This window comes from Simochromis diagramma, unplaced genomic scaffold (genome assembly GCF_900408965.1).
Source record: "Simochromis diagramma unplaced genomic scaffold, fSimDia1.1 OVJJ01000426.1, whole genome shotgun sequence".
Taxonomy (NCBI): domain Eukaryota; kingdom Metazoa; phylum Chordata; class Actinopteri; order Cichliformes; family Cichlidae; genus Simochromis; species Simochromis diagramma.
In genome coordinates, this window is record NW_024387170.1 from 1,401,333 (window position 1) to 1,414,172 (window position 12,840).

The window sequence follows — 12,840 nt, forward strand, 5'->3', positions numbered from 1 at the left end:
GACTCCAGTCACCCCAGCCATAAACTGTTCAGACTACTTCCATCAGGAAGGAGGTTCTGCAGCATCCGGTCCCGTACCAGCAGACTGAGAGACAGCTTCTTCCATCAGGCCATCAGACTGCTGAACACGTCATAGACACCTCAGCTTCACTACTGGAACTTCAACATTATGCACTCCATACTGTACAGTAATGCCACTGTTTTGCACATGTCTCAACTCTGTATATTTTTATATATTTTATATATTTTATTTTATTGTTTACTCTATTTAATTTGTAAAATATGTGTATACACACACACACGTAGAAAAACATCTTTAGTATACACATGCAGTAATGCATATACTATTATATATTGTACATATATTTATTACTTTCAGATTTAGCCATTCTTATATTTTGCTTGTTTTACATTACTGTATTTTTGCACAACTCTGTTGCTTGTGAAGCTCGCACACAAGAATTTCACTCACATGTGCTGTACCAATGTACCTGCACATGTGATGTGACAATAAAAGTGATTTGATTTGATTTGGGAAATTATTTGTTACATCATTTAAAAATTACATTAAAAACAACAAACATATAACAAATAGCAAATAAGTAGAATGGCACATAAGATCTCTGGGTCCTAGAGCCTGTCACATCTGCTGCCAGTCTGTCACAGAGATAACAATCAACCATTCACACATTTTGGTCATTTTAAACCTTTCGAAATAACCTGGAAAGAACCCACGAAGGCAAGGGGAGAACATGGAACATGTAAACATCGTTCTCCACCTTCCTCCAAAGACGGCCTGGGTTTGAACTCACCAGCCTGATGGAAACTTTCTGTATGAAGTTTGAATGTTCTGCCTGTATCTGCATCAACCCAGGTACAAACGAAACACCAAAGTAAGAGTGGAAAAAAAATAAAATGAATTGTAACATGTACATGTGTATTCACAGCTTTTGCTCAATACTTTGTTGAAGCCCCTTTGGCAGCAGTTACAGTCTTTTTGAGTATGACACTAGACAAAGTTTCTTCTTTGCAGAACCTCAGAAGCTCCATCAGCTTGGATGGAAAACGTCAGTGCACAGCCATTCTCAGATCTCTTCAGAGGAGTTCCATTGGGTTCAGGTCTGGGCTCTGACCACTCAAGGATGTTCACATGATCCTGAAGTTAATCATTTGTTATCTTCACCGTGTGCTTCGGGTCACTGTCCTCTTTAAAGACAAACCTGTCGAAGGTCCAGAGCGCTCTGAAGCAGGTTTAGATCAAAGATGTCTCTGTACATCGCTGCAGTGATTAGTCTCCCAAAATGCTTTTGTGTATTCTTTTCAAATTCATTTAAAAACAAACAAAGACGCTTTTTCTTAAATTGACAGAGATGAGGGTTATCGTGTTATCTGCAGTAATAAATCGATAATCTAGAATCAAAATATGCGAGGGATCATTTTTTTGGTTTCAGCAGATGATTCTGCGAGTTGTTAAAAGCAGGTCTGCAGTGCCACCAGTGTTACAGAACATCAGTACAAAAATACATCTTACAGTGCTGAATTTGGAAATGAATACTGACATGGATAAAATAAATAAAACTGGGACTAACACTGATACAACACCAAGTAACTGATATAAATGTTTTAGAAGTGCAAGCTGTAATATTGCTGCTTTGTTGTTACGACTTTAACTAAGCCAATAAAATAACTGCTTTCCAGGGTGAACTAACAGCATATTTCACCCTGATTCCTGGATACACTCATAGGCCTACTCATCATCTACCTGCTGTCATTGATGCATTGATATTATTGGCTAGCCTCAGAGTCTGGCACACTTACCAGAACTCAGTCAAGCGCAGAAAACCCAAATGTCCAAGCATCCCCCACTCCCACATCGCTGTGTCCATGACCTGATCTAACAGCTTCACAGGATTTTCAGATTTATTTTAGAGGCCAATTTTACTCAGTACTGGATCAATGTGTGTACTTGAATATCTGTATTGATGGGCTTTCTTCAAGATGGCACCCATGTTTGGTTGCCGCTGCTGGTGTAATTTTTTATTGCCGGCCATCGCCATTTGCAGCGTTATGTTTTTCTTTTGTATGCTGTTTGAATTCATGATCGACGTACATTACGGATTCATTGGACAGCTAATGTGACAGCTGGAGCAACTACAGCAAAGCCTTTCCTCCGTTCTGTGTTCCTCAGTGGAGTGTTTGATACTGTACACAACACACAGAGTTATTATCGAGGTGAAACAGGCAGCATTGGAGGCTAGCTTCTTGGCTGTGGGGAGACTCCCAGCGCCTGTGGCCAGTTCCTCTCCTGTCACTTGGCAGGCACACTGCCCTGCTGTCTGTGGCTCTGGGTCCACGGCTCGATGGCAGAATGGTCATCTGGGTCTGTTTCACTGGTGGCAGCGATGTCCTCTCATCAGTGATCGTTTTATCTGTTTTAGGAGTCAATGCAGGTTCACAGATGTGTACAGGTGTTGAATTCCAGTGAGCTGCTGAATGTCCCAATCAATGGTCACCAATCCAGTTTGCCCTGTTTAATGTTTACATTATTTATTCTAAATAATGTCTTTATTAAGGACTCTGTAGAGTTTATGTTGCTGACTCAGACGTGGCAGCGACATATAGATTATATTCACTTCTCTGGCTGCTCCGTCAATGGAACGTCGTGTCTTTTGAGTCATAGCAGAGGATTTGCTGCCTGATGAACTCAAACCGGTTTTCTTCATTTGAGTTACAGACGATTAAGGTCGGTTCTCCGAAAACCTTTTATTTTAATCTATTACCTGCTGGCATTGCTGGACTCTTTTTTAACTGAATTTAATGACCTTTGTCATTTATCATTAGATGGATGTAACACTGGGAGATTTTAACCTTCATATTGACGAACTCTTGATTGATGGACTCTTGTAGGACAGCTGCTGATCTCATCATTATCACAGAGTATTTTAACTTTCAGCAACATGTTTCTGGCCCTGCACATATAATAATCCCCACATTTCATGACACTTTTCTTTCATCCTTTTACTCTCAATCTATTCAGGTACAGGAGCAACTCTGAAACAAAATATTGTCCAATGGTAACATGTTTGTCCTTGGATAAATATTTGTCATTTTATGAGATATTGTCACAAGTTAGAACATTTATGGGTGGCCTCCACACCTGATGCAACAATATTGTCTCTTCCAATATTCCACATGCACCAGGTCTGAGTACAATGAGTTTTTGAACAATTTGTAAATTAGGTCACTGATATTAGTATTTCTCCATCATTGCCTCAATATAATGTCCCCCAAATTCAAGCCCCCTCGATGTCCTTCCTACTTTTGTTTTTAATTAGTGTGTTTGACTGTGTTTGACTGTGTTGGCCACTGTATCATGGAAAGGATTATTGCTCAGTTTCCAGCTCAAACAAGCTGCTGTTGGGCCAAAGAAACCACAGTAGACGCACCTCTGTCGAAAAGTTACAGACCAGTCTAGAATTCTGTGTCAAAGGTTTTGGAAAAAGAGTAACAGCAGAGCAGCTTAACTACTTATTAGAGAAAGACAATGTTATGGATATGTCTCAGTATTGTTTTCACAAACTGCACTCTATCGAAACTGCTTTAACATTTCGGTTTAATTGTATATTAGGTTGATACTTTATTGCAGTATCTTTACAAACAAGCTATAGGCTCATGTACTATCTATCAGAGAGATTTTTTACTGTTTGTATAAATCAAGTGATGTCTGAAGCAACAGCAAGATAACATGCATGGTAGTGATATTGTTCACTCATCGTCATAAACACCAGTGAAAACAGAAAAGTGCATCCTCACAGGCAACAAAACTGAACAGAGTTTTATCTCAGGAAAGACTTTACAACTCAGAACTGTTCACATTACAAACTAGTTTCAGCTACGATTGCGACAGCTTTATTGCCAGTGTGCATTTTTGCACACACTCTCTTAACTGCTTCATCACAACGCATAGGCTTATGTAAACGAGCAGAAGGTATACAAAAATGCAACAAAAGAAAAAATACAAACAGAGAACGAAGCTAACAAAAACTGATGAGCCAAAGAAAGAGGGGCAGGCAGTGAAGGAAAGACAATAAAAGAGGAGTAAAAAGATGCAGAGTAAGAAAGCAAAGACAGATAAGTAGAGCAGAGAGGGTGACGGACCATGGAAATAATAAAAAGACAAAAAGAGTCTGACCAGATATCTGAACAAGATGAGGACAGAATCGCTTTATGTCAGCCCAAAACATCAAGAAATGTGACTCCACAACTGCAGACGCACCGAATTTTATTATTCCTTTCTTGCTCTGCTATTCTGCCACCAGTGAGCTGCCATGCAAATGGAGCCAGAACGGAGCCTCTTGTCTGCCTAACACGAGACAACAGGGAGCCTGTGTATGTGTGTGATACCTAATAATGTCTACATCTTGCTCAAGGATTAGACACAGTAACAAGAAAAACCGCACAGGTGGTGAGGGAAGAGGAATCTCCAGGAGCTTACACAAGCTTTTTCTGTGAATGGGGGAAGCCATCACAGGTGTACACAGCGAGATCCAGCCAATCACAGCTTCTCAGGACAAACACCCGACAACCTTTTTGCACTGAAGACTTTGTACCAACACCTACTCCAGCTCTTAAATTTCCAAATGAATTGGCATGCTGAAGTATTATGTGATCATCAAACATAGAGTGGCACCAACTGTACATGCAGTGGAACAAGTGTTTTCAAGTTCATTTAATACTTTATAACATTATAACAGACGGGAGGTTTAATCCAAAGGTAGGCTTTCTGCTTTATAAATCCAGTACACTCCATACTATCTAGAATTTCAGTAGCACATTTACAATCACACATATTAAAGATGTGATGAAGCTGAAAGTAGAAAATGTATTTTAACAGTCCAATGTTAAAAGAAAAAAACTGCTAGCCCTTATGGTAAATGGCCTGTATTTGTATAGCGCTTTACTAGTCCCTAAGGACCCCAAAGCGCTTTACACATCCAGCCATCCACCCATTCACACACTGGTGATGGCAGCTACATTGTAGCCACAGCCACCCTTGGTCGCACTGACAGAGGCGAGGCTGCTGGACACTGGCGCCACCGGGCCCTCTGACTACCAACAGTAGGCAACGGGTGAAGTGTCTTGCCCAAGGACACAACGACCGAGACTGCCCAAGCCGGGGATCAAACCGGCAACCTTCCGATTACAAGGCGACCTCCCAACTCTTGAGCCACGATCGCCCTGGGAAGTATTTCTTTCCAAAGACTCAACAGGTTTTATTGGGACTGCAAAGACCAGCAGTGATTGCTGGACTCTGGACAGGATGGAATGCTGGTGGATCCAAGTTTTAAATCTACCAGACAGGCCAGATTTGTTGACCTTGGTAAGCCACTTTCCAAGTTCTTGATTTAGCTCCTGGATAGCGGCAGAGTCTTTCAGGCTTACCCAAACTCTTGACTGGTTGCTCAATGATGGATGAGATGACCGTCCCTAAAATCAGCCAATTCAACTTCCCTGCCTTCAGCACCATGGGCCATTACTTGGAGGGCTTGAAAATTATCCTAGCTCACGTGATGAGCTTAGAAGGATGCTTCCAGGACTATTCTGAGTAGACCAATTGGCAGGTTTTCAGAGAGGCAGCAATTCATGATGGCGGGGTGGACTTTAAAGGCTTTTGCTTGCTCAGATTGTGGATACATCAGCAAGTGCAATGTGTAACACAAAGGTTATAATCATCTCTCCTAATCAGAAACCCTGGCTAAATGTGGAGGTGAGATCTCTGAAGGATACAGGGCTCAGCGTTTGCATCTGAAGATCCAGTGGCACTGAGAAGAGCAGGGAGGGAATTGGATGCAGATATTAAACTGGGAAAGGCAACCTATGCCCAAAATATACATGGTCATTTTTTCACCAGTGGCCCTTGAAGCATGTGGAAGGGTATAAAGAGCATCACTGGGTTTTAAGACTGTGTGCTCAGGAACTCACCATGGTGTTGACATTTTTAACATCTCTCTCTCTCTGGCTTTGGTCCATTGTTTTCCCAGTGCCCAAAGACCCAGCTGAGAAAGCCATGAGTAACTATTGCCTGGTGGCTTTCACCCCACTTATCATGAAGTGGCTGGAATGGCTGCTTTTGGCCCCATTCAGGAGTCAGTTGACATCAGTGTGGGTCCACAGCAGCATGCATACAGGAAGAACCAGTCTGTCATCCACTCTGCTCTCATGCATGTGTCAGCCTGCTCTTTCTGAACTCTGACTCTGTATTTAATACCATCATTCCACAGACACTAACCAATAAGCTGTTACTGTGTGTAACTGGGTGCTGGACGTCTTGACAGGCAGGCCATCCTCCACCATCAAACTTAAAGCCAGCTCTCCACAAGGGCGTGTATGGTGGCCTCTACTGTGTACACTTCTCACGTGATTACTCAGCAAAGTATCCAGGCAATCATATTCTGAAGTTTGTAGATGGCTGTTGTTGGTCTGATCTCTGATCTCTACGTACAGGAAAGAGGTGGAAGAGCAACCTCACATGGGCCACGAATTCAGCCAGTATTATGAAGGAAGCTGATCAATGACTGTTTTTCATGAGGAGGCTGAAGTAGCTGATCTTGGGGTACCGTGTTCTGGTGGAGAGTGTTCTGACTTCTTCTATAATTGTCTGTTATGGCAACTGCTCTGAGGCTGACAAGACGGCGCTGCAAAAACGGTGAAATCTGCCCAAAAGGTCACCAACAGCAGTTTCCCTTCTCTGGAGCACATTTATATTAAGAGATGCAGAATCGGGTATTGAACATCAACAGCATCTATCTAAAAACTAAATTACTGGAAAGCTTAAATGATCTGCTGTTCTGTATCAGTGGTCTGTTTGCATGATTTTGCTTGATAAGATGAATTATCAGTAACATAAATAAACTAAATGCACCTACATTGTTCTCAGACCACAACACACTGGTTACATTTTGAGCATTGTTTAAGGACAACCTGCTCTGTCACTGGTTCCATCAGCCAGGAGAAGATCCTTTATTTTCTCCTGGTTGTTCTGTAAACTGCCCCACAGTGACGGTTGTTCTTTTAACATCATGCAGCTTCCGCACAGGTGTACTGTATACAACTCAGATCAAATTACAAAACACATGCACGCTTTTATAAACAAGCAGAAAGCAACACAGTGTGTTTTTTTCCTTCTTCAATTAAAGTTGGCTTAATTACTTGCTTACTCCAAGCACTCTCTGTGAAAAGCCATTACACCAGAGAAGTGAATACAGACAAATACACACCTTAAAAACATCAAACACATAACACTGCACTGCTCTTAAACACTCACAGAGCAACCGTCGCTTTTCATAGAGGTGGAAAAGGAAAGATTTTGAAAAAGCTGTACCTTTGCTTTTAGCTAGAAGAGCAGGGGAGGCGGAGACAGCACAGAATCCACAGCCAAGAGTGCCCAGAGAGGGGAGAAGAAGAAGAGGGAAATTTAGTCCAAATTATAGCAGACACCAACCATATCATGTCATAGAATTCAATAATGCACAGCACCATCTTTGATGTAACTGTACATCTCAAACACATGAAAGCCACGAGCAGTAACTACTCAAATAGAGGACTTCTGGGAAAAGGGGCGGATAGAACACTCATCAGGAAAATGAGGAAATTTGTATAATATCTAAAAGTAGAGATGCATGCATGAAAATAAACTTACAATATATATTACATGACCATGCAGAGCTGTTTCACTAATTTACCCTTTCATTCATACTCATGCATTTTGTCCCGTTTCTACTGACATTCATTCCTCTTCTATCCACTGCATACTTTCACCTCTCCGGTCTTCCTACTCTCACTAGACATCTCAGTGTGTCTCTCTTGACATTACGACACGTTTTCTCCAGATAGAAATAGTGCAGCCCTTCTGACCTTCTCTATACTTCTCCATCAACATTCTCAGAGCAAGCATCACATTTTTAATTCTCGTTCTGCTGCTCACTGATCATCGGGTCACTTTAAAAACTCTTTCTCATAGCTTCATGGTATGGTTCCACTCCCTCTGTAGCCATCAGTACCGGCACAGCTCCTCTCTCCTAGACATCTACACACCTGCACCAGTGTGTGATGTGGACCAAGTGCCTTTCACTCTCAATCCCTTTTTAAAGCTGCTCACTTCCTCCTTATTAATTCTCTGCACTTTCTGAATCACTAACTTTCCTCCATCCATCCTAATCTCTCTCTCATCTTTCTTCATTTATCTGCTTCTCAGAGTACTCCTCCCATCTTCGTACCACACCTGTAACTTGTTACTACATTTCCATCTCTATTCCTTTTTTTTTTTGTGCACACGGGTGCACAGTGAACACCCGTGTCCATCTCTATTCCTAATCACCCTGACCTGTTTCACATTGTTTCTAGCTCAATCACTGCCAATCCATCTTTCTCCTTAGTATCACGTTTTACATACAAACCAATAAAAGCCTTTTTCTTTGCCTTTCCCACTCCTTCCTTTGTGAAATGCCTTTTCTGTCCTGTGCATCCTCATTCCACCAAAAGACAATTGTCCTTGTCTTCTTTCCTCTGTCCACAGTATAAATCATACACCTCCTTGGCTGTTTCTGTCTCACTTCATCTCTGAACTTCCTCCTTTAACTTCCACCCTGTAACGCTTGGCTCTTCCCGATTTCCAGAAACACTCTACAGACTACGTCTGATGCTGCCCACTGTAGCTACAGTCTCTCCAGGACAACACATTTCAGGAAAAACAAGCTTTGTTTGTTACAGTTTTCTTAGGGCAGTAAAAAGAAGGAGAGAGGGGTAATAAAATAACATTGTATATTGAACAACACCATCAAAAACAACCACAGCACAGCACAACAGAGTCACAACCAAAGATAGACTTGTAGCAAAGACATAAAGAGAGGCATACCTTGCTCTGCCATCATATGTGCAAGGCCTTAAGAAAATAGGAAAGGTATAAAAGAGAGGAAAGAGAGAGAATATTTCAGCAAAGAGAACACTTAGTTTCAATACCCTCTGGTATTGTGATGATTCATGCTTTTACCCATAGTGAAAGCATAACATCAGATCACACAGGTGCCACAAAGCTTCCTGTGCCTGAGCAGGAGGCTTCCTCGTAACGAGTATAACACATAAAAAGCTCGTGTGTGCTTTTTACGTTTGTGTAGCAGAACTCAACTGACCTGCTGTATAGACATAAAAATGCGATATCTGCTCTTTGCTCTTTGGCTGTTTGAGGCAGCAAACACAAATTATAAACACATTACTGAAATGTCTTCAGTTTATTAGTTTATGTCCCTGTCACGCTAACACACAGCTGCTTATTTAAACATCCAGTTGATGGGAGTGACATGTCTGTTTTTCTGTTTCTGGTTATTGTCTATTTTTTGGTTTAGTCTTTTTTTTTGTATTATAGCTGCTTTAAAATGAATTGTGACAGAATATATAATATTTTAAATATGATTTCCTGAAGGCCAGCTCGTGAGCTGTCCAAGCATTTGACACACCATGAATGTCCTGTGAAGTTTTAGTCCACAAGAACTGAATTTCATCACTTTTGTGCAAAGACAGTGTAAAATAATGAGAATTACTGCAATGCTCTAGTTTAATAAATTCTTTGTTTTCAATCGGATACTTAAATATCTCTATAGAACTTGTTAGAGGTAAGTAATCTGTAACTACTGGTATGATGAGACAACCCAAGAGGCACGATCCTATAATCTGTGTTGAATATCAGATTTATGAAGGAATAAACAGAAATATTATGGACATTTGTAACTGAAAGATAAACCTAATATCTACACATGGTTGAATAATTAACATATAGTGTCATAGTAATAGTCTTAGTCATTTGTCCCTCCTTTGTAAAAGAAATATCCCATTTCAGGGAATGCAATGTGAATTATGTTAAAGCACAGACAGGAACATTTCAGTAAATCATTAAGCTGGAACAGTAGCTTCACATTGTTGTCACCAAGTCTGTTTGCACTTGTCTGAATATCTGCTTCCATCTGACATTATTCACTAAAAACACTCACCTGGCATGTTGTTGCTGTTGATTTCTAGAGCAAAAAAAAGGAGACAAAGAAAACAAGCAAAGGTAGTATTAGAAACACACTTGTTTCTTGCATGCTGACTATCATGCAAATAATTACACACATAGGTCATACAGAGGGCTGGCAGTACACTCAGCCTTTTGCATGTTCTTTACAATGCAGAATGTTTCAGCAAGTAGCACTTAAAGCAGCAGCACTTTGATCCACAATCACGACAGGAAATACAAAGAGAAATGTTTAGCACAAAAAGGCATTTCTTCTCACGCATGTGTGCATTTTCCCTTATCCTGCATTGAAGTCACATTACCTCATTTATTCTGTAATAGTATACTGTTACTACAGCACGAAGACATGCAAAGAAAAAATAAAAATGTCAAATGTTGAAGCCAGAAAGGCCCTAATGTCAAAGATCTACAGTTGTGGTCTGAGACTCATTATGGGCATCTTTCAGGGTGGAGTAAGTGTACAGAACAGATCTTTATTTAAGTATTAGGTGCAATCCCCAACCTCAGTATAAATACAGGATCTACATGTCTACATTAATCCCCATGAATATTTGGTGAAATGTCCCTTAGCAAGTTGAACCTTAACAGGATACGTTTGTATCAACAAGCTTGTGACAAAACTCTGGTTGGATAACTGACCACAGTTCTCCTTCTTAGCTCTTGGATCTTCAGGCCAATCAGAAGACTGCTGCCAAACAAATTATGCTGACAGAAAGAAGTCAATCATGATCACTAACAAAACGTTTAACAGGCCTTGGCCTTGTCATGTTATAAAACATCCATCCATCCATCCATCCTCATCCGCTTTATCCGAGTATAAAATAATAATGCAGAATTCAGCTGACTGCAGTGAGATTTTACACACTTTATTTATTTGAGCCTGTATATGCACCTTTGACCCTGCGTGGGTTAGATGATGATGATTGGATGTGAACTTGTGATCACAACTGCATGTTTGCATATCCACAGATACAAATGTGGAAATATGGAGCTATTTGAGCTTTTGTCACAGATGCAAGAAAACTGAGCTTCTATATGAGTTTCAATCTATTTTTTTTACGTACAAATTTACTTACATTAGCAAAATAATCCACTAAGACAATGATGGCAACAAAAAAATAGATCTCTGTATAAAATCACAGTAACTTAGTTTGCTACACAGAACTCATACTGTATGCTGTTAAAAGCAGTACAAATTATCATTGCAACTAATATTTATTTACCTTGAACACAGGCTTGGAGAGAAACCTAACAAAATCAGTGATTTAAAGCCACTGGAAACAAATTTTAGGTGGAACATTGTTTGTTTGCTTGCTTCTTAATCCAGTTAACCTGTAAATCACTTAATTCAAGAAATGAATAATTGTGGAATCTATAAAGAACAAGTTAGCAAAGAACAAATTTTAGATTGTATTTCTCTGCTATTGTTGTTCCTGGGAGCCTGTTACAACAGCATGAAATATCTTTCCATGTGTTCAGTTGAAACTTTGAAAATGCAAACTTCACACATAGACTGGGACTACATTTCAACCAGTGGTGCTGAGGATCTTGTCAAAATGATAAACGCAGAAAAGTACCAGCAGATTGTGATCCTCCATGCTATAGCATCTCAAAAGCATCACATGTACTGCTTCATTTTTCAGTATGCCATTAATCCCAAATAGGCATAGCTGGACTGGCCATCGGCAATTTTTCTTTTTTTCGTTTTTTTCCCGTAACGGTATAAACAATGAAAGGTGGTGGATTGGCCAGATGCTGGGAGATGTGTAAAAATAACTCAGTTGTTTGGTGGTGGCTATGGTGGAGCTTCCACAGATTCAGTAACATTAGCAAGTGGTGGAAGGCAGCAGGTGCAACACGCTGGCAGGTGGATGAAATGCAGGAGGAGCAGAGACCCGAGGCGGTGAACTGAACTTCAGGTAAGAAGTTATGACCTGCAGTCTATCTGGGTCAGATATAAACCAAGTTTAGGTGGAGTTTATTCTCGTTATGCTGAGTTTTTACAGTCAGTTACAATAACTCGTACTGCGTACTAGCTAGCATGACGGAGTTTATATACAGCTGGGTGGGTGCTATGATGTTAATGATGTTGAACTTGTTTTGTCTTATTTTATTTATAAGGTTAGTTAGTAGAGTTTCCAACCGTTCCGTAAAAAACAGAATCGAAAAGAAAAAATTACACGTTTCGTATTGAGGTGAAAAGGAACAGTTTGTCCCGGACTTCAGCTACAATGAAAAAGACACAAAGCTGGAATTATTGTCTTTGCTGCACAGCTGCCTCTTCTTCTCTCATCCTCTCCCTCTCCTGTTTCTACTTCAATCATGAAACTGATCAATGATCAGCTGATCGGCTTTTCTCTCTTGTTTATTTATCGTCCACTTTGTGCCAGAAAGAGGAAACCAGCGGATGTCGCGCTAAACAACAGCAGCACGTTTAAGCTTGATCAGCTGTTGTTAGAATTTCTTTAATATTAATTTCTAGTATCAGCTGATGTTTGCTGGAGCCACAGCTGTAAAGCTGCTGGTCATGATGTTGGTTTGGATATGTGGTGAGAGGGAAACATGAAGATGAAACCAGGAGATGTCCTTACTGAATCATCAGAGCTGAACAGGTGATGGAGAAACAGGTTTACCTTTTAGGTGACACGAATGAGTTGAAGTTATGAACTGTTTCTGAGAGACAAATAACACCAGGATCCTTTTCTAAGTAGCTGACAGCTGGTAACTGTGCAGGGGTGGGTCTAGGAAAGTTTTGCCAGGGGGGCAGGTGGGGCA

General features: G+C 40.6%; 1 protein-coding gene across 1 annotated transcript in view; it reads right to left on the bottom strand.

Moving 5' to 3' along the window:
• Positions 1-12,840, bottom strand: part of nrxn3a (neurexin 3a) — a 199,261-nt gene that overhangs the window by 158,144 nt on the left and 28,277 nt on the right. The window contains 3 exon segments of the mRNA XM_040049114.1: positions 7,381-7,392; positions 8,914-8,940; positions 10,043-10,066. Coding sequence (XP_039905048.1) covers positions 7,381-7,392; positions 8,914-8,940; positions 10,043-10,066 — 63 coding nt within the window.